At 49.7% G+C, this 13,970-nt stretch overlaps 1 protein-coding gene and 1 long non-coding RNA gene across 3 annotated transcripts in view; one reads left to right on the top strand and one right to left on the bottom strand.

Annotated features, from left to right (window-relative positions):
* The window catches only part of NCAPD3 (non-SMC condensin II complex subunit D3), a 65,057-nt gene that overhangs the window by 9,844 nt on the left and 41,243 nt on the right, over window positions 1-13,970 (bottom strand). For both annotated transcript variants that reach the window (XM_024131187.3, XM_055091671.1), the window contains 8 exons: window positions 13,765-13,872; window positions 11,573-11,687; window positions 11,362-11,472; window positions 9,182-9,420; window positions 8,488-8,567; window positions 1,905-2,042; window positions 1,632-1,765; window positions 1,251-1,450 (listed from right to left, as the gene is read on the bottom strand). In XM_024131187.3, coding sequence (XP_023986955.1) covers window positions 1,251-1,450; window positions 1,632-1,765; window positions 1,905-2,042; window positions 8,488-8,567; window positions 9,182-9,420; window positions 11,362-11,472; window positions 11,573-11,687; window positions 13,765-13,872 — 1,125 coding nt within the window. The remainder of the gene's footprint in view (window positions 1-1,250; window positions 1,451-1,631; window positions 1,766-1,904; window positions 2,043-8,487; window positions 8,568-9,181; window positions 9,421-11,361; window positions 11,473-11,572; window positions 11,688-13,764; window positions 13,873-13,970) is intronic.
* LOC129392889 (uncharacterized) lies at window positions 5,353-13,800 on the top strand. The gene is made up of 4 exons (XR_008619632.1): window positions 5,353-5,443; window positions 11,154-11,240; window positions 11,891-11,947; window positions 13,713-13,800. It is a non-coding gene; the product is annotated as an uncharacterized lncRNA (long non-coding RNA).

The following is a 13,970-nucleotide window of genomic DNA, read 5'->3' as shown; positions in this document are numbered from 1 at the left end:
GGCCCGCGTACCGCAAAAAAAAAAAAAAAAAAAAAAAAAAGTTACTTCTAGGCCAGGCTGTGCGTTACAATGTGTGGCCAGGTGATGAGTGGCAGGTGTTAAGGGACTTTGGAAGGGGGATGCCTAAGAGTGAAAGGGCAGGGCGGGATGTGTGTCAGGGAAGACCTTTGGGATGTGCAGGGACTGGGTGGCAGCAGGGGAGGACGGGGTGGGACAGGGCACCTTGGGCAGAAACGGTAGCATGCAAAGGCACAGAGCAGGAGAGCACATCTCCACGGAGGCTGAGAGTCAGCGGACTGCAGGGATGGGAGGAGGCGTGGAGGGAAGGGCACGCTGTGCACACAGGAGTTCTGTGTGCCTTGAAGAAGAACTGGGATTTTATCCAGAAGGTGACAGGAAGCCACCAACCCACTTATTAAAGATATCATTGATGAGGTGTAACTTACATACCATAACATTTACCCGTGTTAAGTGAACAGATGAACGAGTTTTGGCACAAGTATATGCTGAGTAACCAACACCGCATGTAGATAATCACTCATGATCCATGGCCCCAAAGTCCCCTGCTCCCCCTCTGCCTCAGTCTATTTTAAGCAGGAGAATAAAATGATCAAATTTGCACTTAAGAAAGATTGCCCTGGCAGCAAGGCGGTGCACAGCCCAGAACAAAAAGAAGTAAGAGATGGAAATGGTACAAGTTAAATAAATGCGGAGCTAGTGGGAACGTGAGACAGATTTGTGGGATGAATGGACAGGACCTGGGGACACACTGGATGTGACCAAAGTCCACTCCTTTGGGCTCAGAAGCCTTCAGGGCTCAGGTGGCAATGCAGGCTCGGTACCAGAACCTGGGCCTGGTGAGGACCACAGCTGTTGTTCGAATCCCAATCCCCGCACGCACTGGCCAAGCAGCGCTCTGTGCCTGACCTGCCAGACTCAGGCTCCCTTTAGGGTAACCTGGCAGATGAAGGTGCCCTTCTCCACAACAGAGCCCCTGGGAACCACGATGAGAGAGACACGTCGGAAGAAGGAGAGATGACCGATTCTGCCTGAGATGCCCGCAGCACAGCCAGGCCACAGGCTCACAGGTCCAGGCTCGCGGGAGCCGCTGGAGCCATGGGCGCAGGTGGAGAACAGCCCCCTCCCCGGTAAGCGTTGAGGCCGCTGGGAAGAATGAGGCGGGGCCTTGGCAGACACCCGGGACTCGGGGCAGGGGGCGCACAGGCCCCTTTAAGGAGCAGCACACTCACCTGGGAGATGAGCTTCTTCTGCGCCTCCTGCATGACCACGTTGGCCAGGGCCAGGTCCTCCTCCTCCACGAGCTGGTCCTTGTCCGGTTTAGCCCTCATCGCCAGCAGCTTGATCTCCTTTGAGCTGAGCACCTCGAACGCGTCCGAAAGCAGCTCGCTGGCTTCCATGTCCAGGGGCAGGACGCCGTCGGCAAAGCACGCTGGAGGAAGCAGAGACGGGCTTCTGAGAGACGCTGCCGGGGGCGGGGCAAGGGGGGCTGCACAGCCGGTGGTCCGTCGGCCTGCACGGGACAGCTGACGGCCAAGGACCTAAGGGGCCCCCGGCTGCAGGACAGCTGGGTCCTTCACACATGTCTCATCCCCCACGCCGGCCGGTCCTACCCAGGATGCTCAGGCAGATCTTGGACGTGATGTTGAACCGCTGCTCGTCTGTGAAGTGCTCCAGGAGGAACTTGTAGATTTTCATCCGCTTCTCCTTGTTTGTCTTCCCCTTCAGTGAGAACAGCCGCTTCTCTCTAGGGCAGAACAGGACCCTCTGAGCACTGCCCGTGGGCGAGGCCGAGAGGAATTCACTTCCAACGGCAGCCGGAGCCACGCGCACGCCCAGGAGGTGATGCTGCCCGTCTCCCCGCACCCCGCCCCAGCGGCGCTGACCTCTCCGACTGGGGGAACCTGTTGTACTTCTCATGCTTCTCGTAGCTGCTGAAGTGGAAGATGCACTCGATGAAGTGCTGGAAAAACATGGCAGGGTTCCTCTTCAGCAGGAGGTGGGCCAGGCAGAACTTCCCAGTGCTGCGGAGAAGGGGACAGGGGACCGTGTGCTACCGGGAGACAGCCTCTAAGTCACACCAAGACCCTGCAACAGAGGGGACCGTGGAGAGGGTGGGCGACAGCTGCACTCCCGTCACTTGGCTCCTCGGCCCATCCTGCCCTGTGAACCCAGGTCTCACCCCCAGCTCTCCCTGCAAAGCTCACAGGCCGCCGTCACTCAGCTACACCTCACATGCAGGACTCCCCCAGGCCCCGCCAAAACTGCTCCTTCAGGCGGACCCGCTGGCCACGACCACCAGGAGTGAACCTCACCCTCCCACCCCAACTTGAACTCTGAACCTTCTAGAGCACCGGCATTAAGCACTAGAGCAGGTTAGCTCGGGTCAGCAGGACAAGGACCTGCCACAGGCAGCAACCGCTCGACCCAGGCTGCAGAGAGACACATAGCGCCCAGCGCCCATGACCCCAAAGCAGGCACACGCGGACAGGCGAGCGAACGCCCGGGCCTGGCCTCCGCTTGGGGGTCAACCCGCGGCACTGGAGGCTGGCTCTGACCCGGTCACAGCGGCCAGACCAATCTGTTCAAGCTCAATGGAACATCCACCCGACAGGAGCCCCGCCCTTGGGGGGAGGAGCAGCAACAAGCACAGTCTGAGCACTTTGCTCTTGGCCTTGGGACGGGCGGGACCCCAGGAGAGCCCCTTCCCCCGATGCTCTCCTTCAAGCTAAGGATAAGATCAGTCAGGTCACAGCACACACACCCACTACGAGTCAGAGGAGGCAGGCCAGAGATCTCGACAGTGAAGTGACCTGCTGCCAACAGCAACCCTCCGACTTTCACCCTGACGCACCTGCAACCACAGAACAGCGAAAACTACCTACCAAAGGGAATTCCCTGGGGAGGAGGCCTGAGCGCCGTTAAATCGCCCTCGGTCCACTCCACACAAACCTGCTCAGCCTCTTAAAGCAGGCTGGAGGCGGAGGCCGCAGGATCAGACGAGGGGCTTTCCTGACAAGGTTACTCTGCTAAACCAGCAGTGACCACGATTGGAGAAAACCACTAAAAAAGCAAAAACATCCCCAATAAACAAGCTGATTTCACCCCTGAGGTATCTGATGACAGTTAACCCTTCACGGGCTAACTTCAAGGGTTTTCACAGCTGCCAGACTTGGAAGTCATTCCTATGAATACGTACAACCAGACAGAATCCAGTGATGCTTCTGCAAGAAGACGGGCTGCTTTAGGCTTCCATTTGATGTCAAATGCTCATCTACTCACTTTAGGTCAAGAGCACATACAGGTGGTGACTCATGGGCAAGCACCCTGGTGAATAACCAGCTTAAGTAACTGTACAAATAAATTCCACAGTTTAGGGACTTCCCTGGTGGTGCAGTGGTTAAGAATCCACCTGCCAATGCAGGGGACACGGGTTCGAGCCCTGGTCTGGGAAGACCCCACATCCCGCGGAACAACTAAGCCCGTGAGCTGCAACTACTGGGCCTGCGCTCTAGAGCCCATGAGCCACAACTACTGAGCCCGAGTGCCACAACTCCTGAAGCCCATGCGCCTAGAGCCTGTGCTCCACAACAAGAGAAGCCACCACAATGAGAAGCCTGCGCATGGCAACGAAAAGTAGCCCCTGCTCGCCACAACTAGAGAAAGCCCGCGGGCGGCAACGAAGACACAACGCAGCCGTTAAAAAAAAAAAAAAAAAAAAAAATCCACAGTTTAACATAAATTATGCAAAGGAGGATTTGGACACTGGGGCTGAAATCAAGTCCAGGAGCTAGGTGTCACGAGAACAGGTGCACGGTCAGTGGTAAAATCCAGCACTAATCCTGCTGCTGCATGTTGACTGGGACCCACAAGACAAGATTCAGCCTTGACTGGATTAAGACTCACAGATTCCCCCACCAGCTTGACCAACTGGGCAAGAGGGACGGTTTTTTTAGTTTGTCAGCTGACAAGCAGCCATTAAAAAAAAAAAAAAAAAAAAAAATCCACAGTTTAACATAAATTATGCAAAGGAGGATTTGGACACTGGGGCTGAAATCAAGTCCAGGAGCTAGGTGTCACGAGAACAGGTGCACGGTCAGTGGTAAAATCCAGCACTAATCCTGCTGCTGCATGTTGACTGGGACCCACAAGACAAGATTCAGCCTTGACTGGATTAAGACTCACAGATTCCCCCACCAGCTTGACCAACTGGGCAAGAGGGACGGTTTTTTTAGTTTGTCAGCTGACAAAAGAAACCAGCATCCTAATGATGCCTCCTGGGGCCAGCACCCTTTCTCACTCTCCTCGCCCTGCAGGACAGTTAACGGGGACCACACACAACAAACCACCAAGTCAGGGACACTGCAGATTTCACACGGCAGGAACTGTCTCGTACGTAAAACAGAAGAAAGGCCAGCTAATCCCGAGTAATACTAAGAATCCAATTCTCGGTTTCAATCAGCCCAATGAGGCCACAAGAGAAGAGCCATCTGGTCACTTCCTTTTTAAGATTTTTAAAAAATATATATTTATTTATTTGGCTGCGCCGGGTCTTAGTTGCAGCACGCGGGATCTTTTAGTTGCGGCACGCAAGCTCTTAGTTTTGACATGCATGTGGGATCTGGTTCTCTGACCAGGGATCAAACCCCGGGCCCCCGGCATTGTGAGCTCGGAGTCTTACCCGCTGGACCACCAGGGAAGTCCCTCCTCTTTTAGATTTAGCAGGAATCATAAAAACCCCACTTCTTTCAGATGTCTTCCCGAGCAAATGCTACCCTGAAGCAGGTTCTGCTCAGCGAAGGCCGCTGTGGATGGACTCACAGTCCTGATTCGGCCGCTCTCAGACGGACGGGGGCTCAGACCCATCCATACCAGGATCAATTCCCTGCATCCAGGCTGACTTTGACCCACGCCCCCTCGCTCCCCGGCCCTCATCGCTGTCACCCTGGGCTCGCTTCCCAGGTCTTTCCCCACCTGCCATCTTCCCGTTGTACGCTCTGTGGTCCTGGTTCCACAACCTGTCGGCTGCTTCCCACTCTGTCTCTCCTCTTCATGAACAAGCGGACTGTCCTCCAAGGACCCACAGTCCAGGCACGAGGACCACACTCCCCGCCGCCATCCTTTCATTCATTCACTCACCAAACGCCCACTGAGTGTCTCCTCAGTTTCAGATGCGAGGGATACAGCAGTAAACAAAACCACCCCTGCCTCTCCGGGAAGCCTGTGTTCTACCAGGTGCACAGCTGTTATGGAAACCGTACAGAATGTGCTGCCAAATTGGTCTGAAGCAAAAGCTGGCTGGGGGAGGGCGTGCGGGAGGGGGAGAGGGCAGGCTGCTGGTGAGAAACCACGTCCTCCACCAGGCTCACGTGAGGCTCGGCCTTTCCTCTGGACGCTCCTGCCACGCGCCTGTTTCGACCGCTCGGTAAGTACTTCCTGGTTTTCTCCATTCCAAACCCCAACATCACTGCTATGGTGTGAATCACAGTTTGTATCCCCCCGAATTCCTATGCTGAAACCGAGCCCCCGAGGGGCTGGTATTAGGAGGAGGGCCTTTGGGAGGTGACTGACTGGGTCATGAGGGCAGAGGTCTCCCCGACGGGGTGAGCGTCTTATAAACGAAGCCCGAGTCCCTCTTTCCCTTCCGCCGCGGAAGGACACGGTGCCGTGAGGACAGGGTGAGAGGTCTGCTCTCTGGAAGCGCCTCACCTCACACTTTCCACCTCCAAATGCGGAGGGGCAGTTCCGGCTGTTTATCGGCTGCCCAGAGTCCGTGGGACTTGTTCCAACAGACCAGAAGGCCTGGGACAATCTCTCAGAGCCCTTTCAGTGTCCATACAGCCTCCTGGTCCCCCAGCTTCATCGACTCAGGGACCGCCCCCCCAGGACTGTGTGTCACAACACCGGAGCCCCCACTTCTGAGGCCGGACAACCCACCCTCACCTGCCAACCCATGCAGCTTTCTGACTCCCTCATCCCCTCACGTGTCCTGCACAGAGCCCCCTGGATCCTCAGTTCCTCCTTTGTCTCCCAAACCAAGCCATCTCTGCCTTACTTCCTTCTCTATCTCCATGGCCCATCACTGTAGTCACCGTCTTGCCCTGAACCCCTCTGGCCCCTGCCTTCTTGCACGCCCAGAGCATCTGCCCAGCTCCCCTGAAACAGCCCACCTGCCACCTGGCCATCACCCAGACTGCTGTGCTACACGGGCACCACCTAGTGGACAGACGAGGAAATAGGTCATATAATTTTGTGGCCCTGATATTGGGGGTTTACAGGACCAATTAAAAATGTTGTGCAAGAAAACCATAATTCGAAAAGATACATGCACCCCAATGTTCACTGCAGCACTAGTCACAATAGCCAAGACATGGAAGCAACCTAGATGTCCATGGACAGAGCAATGGACAAAGATGTGGTACATATACACAATGGAATATTACTCAGCCACGAAAAAGAATGAAATAATGCTATTTGCAGCAACATGGATGGACCTAGAGATTGTCATACTGATTGAAGTAAGCCAGAGAAAGACAAATATCATGATATCACTTACAGGTGGAACCAAAAAAAATGGTACAAATGAATTTATTTACAAAACAGAAAGAGTCACAGATGTGGAAAACAAACTTATGGTTACCATGGGGGAAAACGAGAGGAGGGGTAAACTGGGAGATTGGGCTTGACATACACATACTACTATACATAAAACAGATAACTATTAAGGATCTGTATAGCACAGGAACTCCACTCAATACTCTCTAATGACCTACAGGGGAAAAGAATCTTAAAAAGAGTGGATATACGTATATGTATAACTGATTCGCTTGACTGTACAGCAGAAACTAACACAACATTGTAAATCAACTATACTCCAATAAAAATTAATTTAAAAAAATGTCATGCAATTTTGTTCATGCCAGAATTGCCAGGAAATCCACCACCTGGACCAAAAATAAATTCACAGAGCTCTGCCACTATAGTCTCTTGGGAAGAGCTATCTTAGCAGACACATATGGAAAAATTAATGTGTTTAAAGTAAGCAGATAGGTAGGCCTGACCTTTGGCCTAAAAATAGAGGACAGATTTAGTTTTTCAAAGCTTTTCAAATCATGCTCCACATTTTTTACCATGGTTCAAACAAATCCAGAACGCAGGGATAAAATGGAAAGATTTAAGGGGGAGGGAGAAAATGCTGCCAGAAGTACTGGTTTTCTCACTACAGTGAAGATGTCTGCCTGTCCTAGTTTCCTTCTGACTCATGCTCTCATCACCTGTGGAACAGGCCCTGCATGTGGTCTGCGGAGCAAACAAGGCCGTAACATACACGTGGAGGAGCTGATGCAAGGGGAGGACACCGACGTGCCGGTTAAACACCCACCGTCCCCTCCCGGGTGTGTCCTCCCAAAGCCCCCCAGCACTGGTGCTCCTGCCTGCTCCTGGGCCACACGTGGCACACGGGCTGCAGGGCTGGCCTGGGGCAGAGGGGGAAGGTGAGAGGGCACGGCATAGCTGCCCCATCCCTTTCCCAATTATACACAGAAAAAGAAAGCACAGCAGCCTTAGCTTTCCTCTCTGACTCTAGACGTGCTAATTAGGATGTTAACCTTCTACCAGTTTACTATGTAAAATGTTTCTCCTTGGAAAAATATACCCAAAGGAAACCGAACAGATATCCTTCCATGGAACTAGAGTAAACCACTGGTGACCATATTTAGAACCAGAGGAACCCACTACTATATGCTATTTATAGTTAATGAATCTGTAAAAACCTCTTCCCAACTGTGGTAGCTTCTGCCATGCATTCAACATTCTATTTTCCAACTGCAGACTTGCTTTAAAAAGAATTACTCATATAATATAATCAAGGTTAGCAAATTCTGTGAGATCATTTCTAAACTCCTTGAAAATAAATCTTTAATTATAGAAGGGGAAGAATTAACAGTGGCAAGGCAGTCCCCCTGCCTTCCAATTCTTGGGAAATACCCGTTTCCAAGGCGCCTTGTAAACTATACACCATGATTTCATACGGAGCAATTCTGCGTTAAGCCCTAGAATCTCCTCCTTACAGTTTCTGCACTTAGGAGAAAGTCTGCACTCTTACTATGCTGGCCTCGAAGTCAGCAGTTACCGGCTGCTGCTCCGGACAGCCGACCACGACAGGCTCACACTGCTCTTCACGCCTCCGCTGGGAAGAACAAAGTGTCAGCAAACGTGGTCAGTGCTGGGATTATTCGATGGTCAATCTGGACAAGGGCTTCTTTGTTTTTTGTTTTTAAACTTATGTGAAAACCAAAGCTTTGTTACACAGTTTATTTACTATTTTAAAAATCGGCTAATTTTCTGGCAACTGCCAAAAGCTCATTAAATCCTAAATAAGGCAACTCTAAACCAATTTTAAAGAAAAAGAGATCTTTTCCAGAAACTAGGCCAATCACTTGGCTGGCTGGCGTGAGGAAAACGACTCACCTGGCGATGTCTGGGTGCGGGTCCACCAGCGTGCTGACGAACCGGAAGAAAAGGGAGCCCTTCCACTTCACGAAGTCCTCCTGCTCGAGAGAACGAAGGCTCACGCTTACAGGGGCCTCAGCACACAGCCCTCTGTCCCTGGGGCCGTGGGCGCTCAGCGCCCCTGCCCGCGGGGAGGCGGCTGCACCCCGCACGACACAGTGAGGGCATGGACGCATCAGAACAGACACACAACTCACTTAAAGATCAAATAGCATTTTCCCCTCACATCAGGCTACACACGTGCTCTCGAGCCCTGTCCATGCAGATGTGTCTCTGCAGGCTCTTGGAGCATGCCTGCAAGGTCACCCAGGCAAGCGCGAGGGTCCTCATTTTACAAACGATGAAGGTTCGTCTGGGAACACCGACTGTTCACAGAATTGGAACCAGACCTACTCGTCTATATGTGCTTTTCTCTACGGGCTGTTGACTTGTGAAAACAAACTTCACCCCGCACAACGGGATCTCTGAACAGACACCCAGAAGGAATATCAGGAAGTAACAATCTGTTTAAACGTCTGTCCAGAACGTCAGGAGAGTGGTACGTGCAACTGCACGTGAGCAAATACCTGTGCCTCTACTACAGTGCAGCCCGCCTCCTACGCTGCTCAGACCCCCAGCAGGAGCGGCCGGCCAGGCGAGCCCTCATGCGCACCTGCAGGAGGTTAGTGAGCAAGAAGAGTGTCTGCTTGCGGATGAAGGGGTCTGAGTCCTTCAGACACACAGAGATGTTGGGGATGTACTTGTCCACCATGACCGTGTACCGGACGCAGAGGTCGCACAGGACGATGATGACGTTGTTGCGGACGGCCACGTCCCCGCACACCTCCAGCTCCCGCACCAGGGCCGGGATGCTCTTCTTTGCTAGATCCTCGTGCTGCAAGCACAGCTTCCCTGCCACCGAGAAAGAGAGACACCCTGACTCTACTCTCATTCTCTGCCTCACATTTTCTCCAGCTGTATCCTGCTATGGATTTTATTTAATCAAAGTTAAAACATCACACCAACAATCACAAACAAAAAATCTAAGGCAGACAGACCCATACTAAATATTAAGAAGTGCCAAATACCCTGGGTTTCATGACACAGACACTCTGAGATGTTCCTTCACTTCCTTTTAAAGTCAACATCTGAATTTTGGAGTTATCAACTTACCTGGAAAATGACCAATAAAATGTAACCAATGATACTTTTAACTTTTGATTATACACATAATTGATAGAAGCTGAAGAGTTTAACAATGAACTTGAAATCTGAGCTAGGTGAATACATAATCGTGTCATTTATTTCATTTCTTGTTCATAGGTAGAGAAGGAAGGCTGTTGTTGAGTTTTGTGTTTGTGTTTTTTTTTTCTGGCCTGGGGAACATTTTGCTCTTATTTACACTTCTGAGATTTTTTTAAAATAACCATTATTACCAAAAAATTCATAACTCGTGTTGAGCATACACAATCACAAAAAAAATTCAAATTTTTTTTGTGAACACTGACAGAAGTTGGTCTTCTTAAGATAAACAATAGTGTGAGGTCATAGAAACTATCAAACTGTCTCTTTTTGTGTGTCTGTTAGTTTCTGCTTTATAACAAAGTGAATCAGCTATACGTATACATATATCCCCTCCCTCTTGCATCTCCCTCCCTCCCACCCTCCCTATCCCACCCCTCTAGGTGGTCACAAAGCACCGAGCTGATCTCCCTGTGCTATGCGGCTGCTTCCCACTAGCTATCTACTTCACCTTTGCTAGTGTATATATGTCCATGCCACTCTCTCACTTCATCCCAGCTCACCCTTCTCCCTCCCCGTGTCAAGTCCATTCTCTATGCCTCTGTCTTTATCCCTGTCCTGCCCCTAGGTTCTTCAGAACCATTTTTTTTTTTTTTTTAGATTCCATATATATGTGTTAGCGTACGCTATTTGTTTTTCTCTTTGTGACTTACTTCACTCTGTATGACAGACTCTAGGTCCATCCACCTCACTACAAATAAATCAATTTCGTTTCTTTTTATGGCTGAGAAATATTCCACTGTATATATGTGCCACATCTTCTTTATCCATTCATCTGTCGATGGACACTTAAGTTGCTTCCATGTCTTGGCTACTGTAAATAGTGCTGCAATGAACATTGGGGTACATGTAACTTTTTGAGTTATGGTTTTCTGAGGGTATATGCCCAGTAACAGGATTGCTGGGTCATATGGTAGTTCTATTTTTAGTTTTTTAAGGAACCTACATACTGTTCTCCATAGTGGCTGTATCAATTTACATTCCCACCATTTAGGTCTTCTGCCCATTTTTGGACTGGGTTGTTTGTTTTTTTGACATTGAGCTGCCTGAGCTGCTTGTAAAGTTTGGAGATTAATCCTTTGTCAGTTGCTTCATTTGCAAATATTTTCTCCCATTCTGAGGGCTGTCTTTTCGTGTTGTTTATGGTTTCCTTTGCTGTGCAAAAGCTTTGAAGTTTCATTAGGTCCCATTTGTTTATTTTTGTTTTTATTTACATTTCTCTAGCAGGTGAGTCAAAAAGAATCTTACTGTGATTTATGTCATAAAGTGTTCTGCCTATGCTTTCCTCTAAGATAAACCATCTCTTTATGACGTGAACTGCAAACTTATTTCTTCATTCCCAGAACTCAGTGCAGTGCCTGGCATACAGCTCTTGAAGAACAGACTTCATGGTGCTACATTATGAGTATAAAAAAATCACAGGTTTGATGGTAATAAATTAAACAGGGAGTGTCCTGCAGAGCTGGGCACTCCTACAGTTACCTCCCGAGCTTACAAGCTTATAAATCACAAAGCACACGTGGAGAGGCTGCCCCGTGTCTCCTTACTCACCCAACGTGATGACGGCATGTGCTCTGATTACAGAGGGCATGACAGAGCCCTGGAACTGGGAGATGGGCTGGGAGGATGCGGCCTCACTGCTGCCTGGGTCCGACGTGGTCACTACGGGAGGGAAGGGAAGGGAGGAGAGGTCTTGCTGCACTGCTACAGGGCAAACCCAGCCCCGAGGCAGCAGGCGCGGAAGGCACGCCAAGGGCCTTACAATGCTCCGCGCTGGCAGAAGCAGCCAGGATGGACTGCATCAGCAGGAAGGCTCTCTTGTCCACTCTGGCTGGACAGAGCTGGGCTACATCTCCTAAGGTGAAAATGTACTTCACCTGCGAAGAGAATTGGTTTTGCAGTAAGAATAAGGCAAAAGAAGAACGAACTCTAGCTGGGTTAAGGCCATGTCAGTGGAGTACTTTTTCTGTCCCCCAAATTAAATGGCTGTTTTTTTTCCCCACAACAACACACAGCCATTGTAAATATCCAGTCACTGCTTCAACTAGGGTGACTGTATAGGTTTATCATCTATATCTAGATACTCCTGCAAGTCAAAGGGGTGCTATGACAACAGAGTGGACCTCGGTGCTTCCGGGTAAGTGGGGACACGGAACAGCTGACTTACAATCCCGCCACCCACAGACACCATCCTTGTTTTTCTGTATGACTTTCTTTTCAAAGTATTTTTATAGTCACAGGGCTTCATGTTTGCTTTTCTCACACACTTGCCAATCACACTAGGTTGAAGTTTGTGATTCTAAATTTCAGTATCAGGCATCCTTTCCTGTCAATATATACGATCAATACGTTTAATGACTACATAAGTATGTCAAAAACTCTGAATGTCATCAAGGTTGACCGCACTATTACTATACATTTATGTTGACCTAATCCCTTCCTGTTTGCATCAGCTCTGATGGACACCTTTGCGTCCTGGGACAGTGTTCTGCCTCCTCAGACGGGACGTGCGGGGTGAGAGGGCATATAGCCTGTTGCACGCTTTAAACTCACTTCCAAACTGTCCTCCTGCTTAGCTTACTATTACTAGTAAGACTCCTACCAAAACTTGTGAGAACTTGCTTCCTCAAGCCACCACCGCTGTGTCTTTATTAAGGACCTTCAGCTGAACAGTTAATACTTATTTTTTTAATCGTAAAAATACAAGGGTGATGCTAAATAAACAGTAAAATGTTGAATAAAGGCTTTTTAACAGTAAAAAAGCTAATAATAAGGATGTGTGTGTTTAAAGAGAACTGAACACACTGTATCTCAGTGGATTAGTGGCACATTTGAATTATATTTAAAGAAGAGTGAAGTAAACAATATAGATAAGGCAAACTTCTCCATATATTTTGACCAAAGGGTAAATTTTGGTGACATATTTAACAGAAAAAAAAAATCTTAGCGGGGAAAATTCACTGCTCATAATAAGCGTTTTTCTTAGACTGGGTAGGGAATCCCAGACAAATTAGCAGAGCAAGACCCTCCAGAGAAACCCCGGGTCGGGACCACCCTAAACACTGTGGCCTCTGACCCAAAACATCTGGGTTCTCGTTGATCAGGATATTTTTATTACTGAACTGGGTGCGTATTAATGCCTTGGCACAAAGGGTCTTCTCCGCCAACAAATCTAAACACGGCCATCAATCCCCAGGTCCAAGTGCGAGGGGGCAAAGCAGGAATTGAACACAGAAGGGAAGCGCTCTACTAATTTTCAAACAGACGAGGAAAATGACCAGTTTTGGCAAAATGATGCCCTAGTCTGAAGGGCATCAAAAAGCAGCTCATTTTTGCCCTTAGGGGACAGTGTCAGATGCTGGAATCAGAATCAGCACGTTTTGTTGACAGCTCCTTGAACCAGAAAACGGGCCCCGCGTTCACTGGCTCAAAGGCACCTCTTCACGGCACAATTTCTAAAGCAGGGTGCACGCCACACAATCTCACTGCTCCCAGGGCAGCAGCTTCTCCAGCTTTCAAATATCTCATTTGTTTTAGACATGACCTGGGAGCTGTTCTGTAGTCTGATATTCAAACAGCTTGCCAGACACATTAGACAGTTAAAAAAAAAAAATCAAACCCACAAGCCAAAAGAACAAAGAGGATGCTCACTTTACTCTTGTCTCACCTTACTACTGCCGAGCTCACAACACACACTGTGTTGTCCCTGTCGGATCAGCAATCTCACAGGACCCAACTGGGAGAAGGATTTACCATCATTTTCCCCCAGATGATAAGTATGGGAGAGAAAAATGAATAGGTCACCAGTAAAAAATTCTTCTAAAAAAAGAGTACGCCCCAGGCTAGGAAAATCCTTTTCTTGCTAAGAGTATTGAAAATGCACCTCACACGGCTGTCGACAGGCCCAGCCGACACGAGGAGGAGAGGAGGACGCTAAGGGCAGCAGCTACTCACCGCCAGGTCTTCGTTCATCCTCCCGGTCCCGTCCTCCTTCAGAACGATGTCGGAGAGGCAGCGCACACAGGCAGAGAGCACGTCCCCGCACGCCTGCACCAGTAATCCCTGCGGCAAGTCAAAGGCCATCTCTGAAGGGCACCGCGCATCCATCAGACTGCCCGCGACACACAACTTGCTCACGAGAAACTCTACGGCCTTCAAAT

This window comes from Physeter macrocephalus, chromosome 16, assembly GCF_002837175.3.
Source record: "Physeter macrocephalus isolate SW-GA chromosome 16, ASM283717v5, whole genome shotgun sequence".
Taxonomy (NCBI): domain Eukaryota; kingdom Metazoa; phylum Chordata; class Mammalia; order Artiodactyla; family Physeteridae; genus Physeter; species Physeter macrocephalus.
Note: the sequence above shows the minus strand (reverse complement) of the source record. Positions and strands in the feature narration are given on the sequence as shown.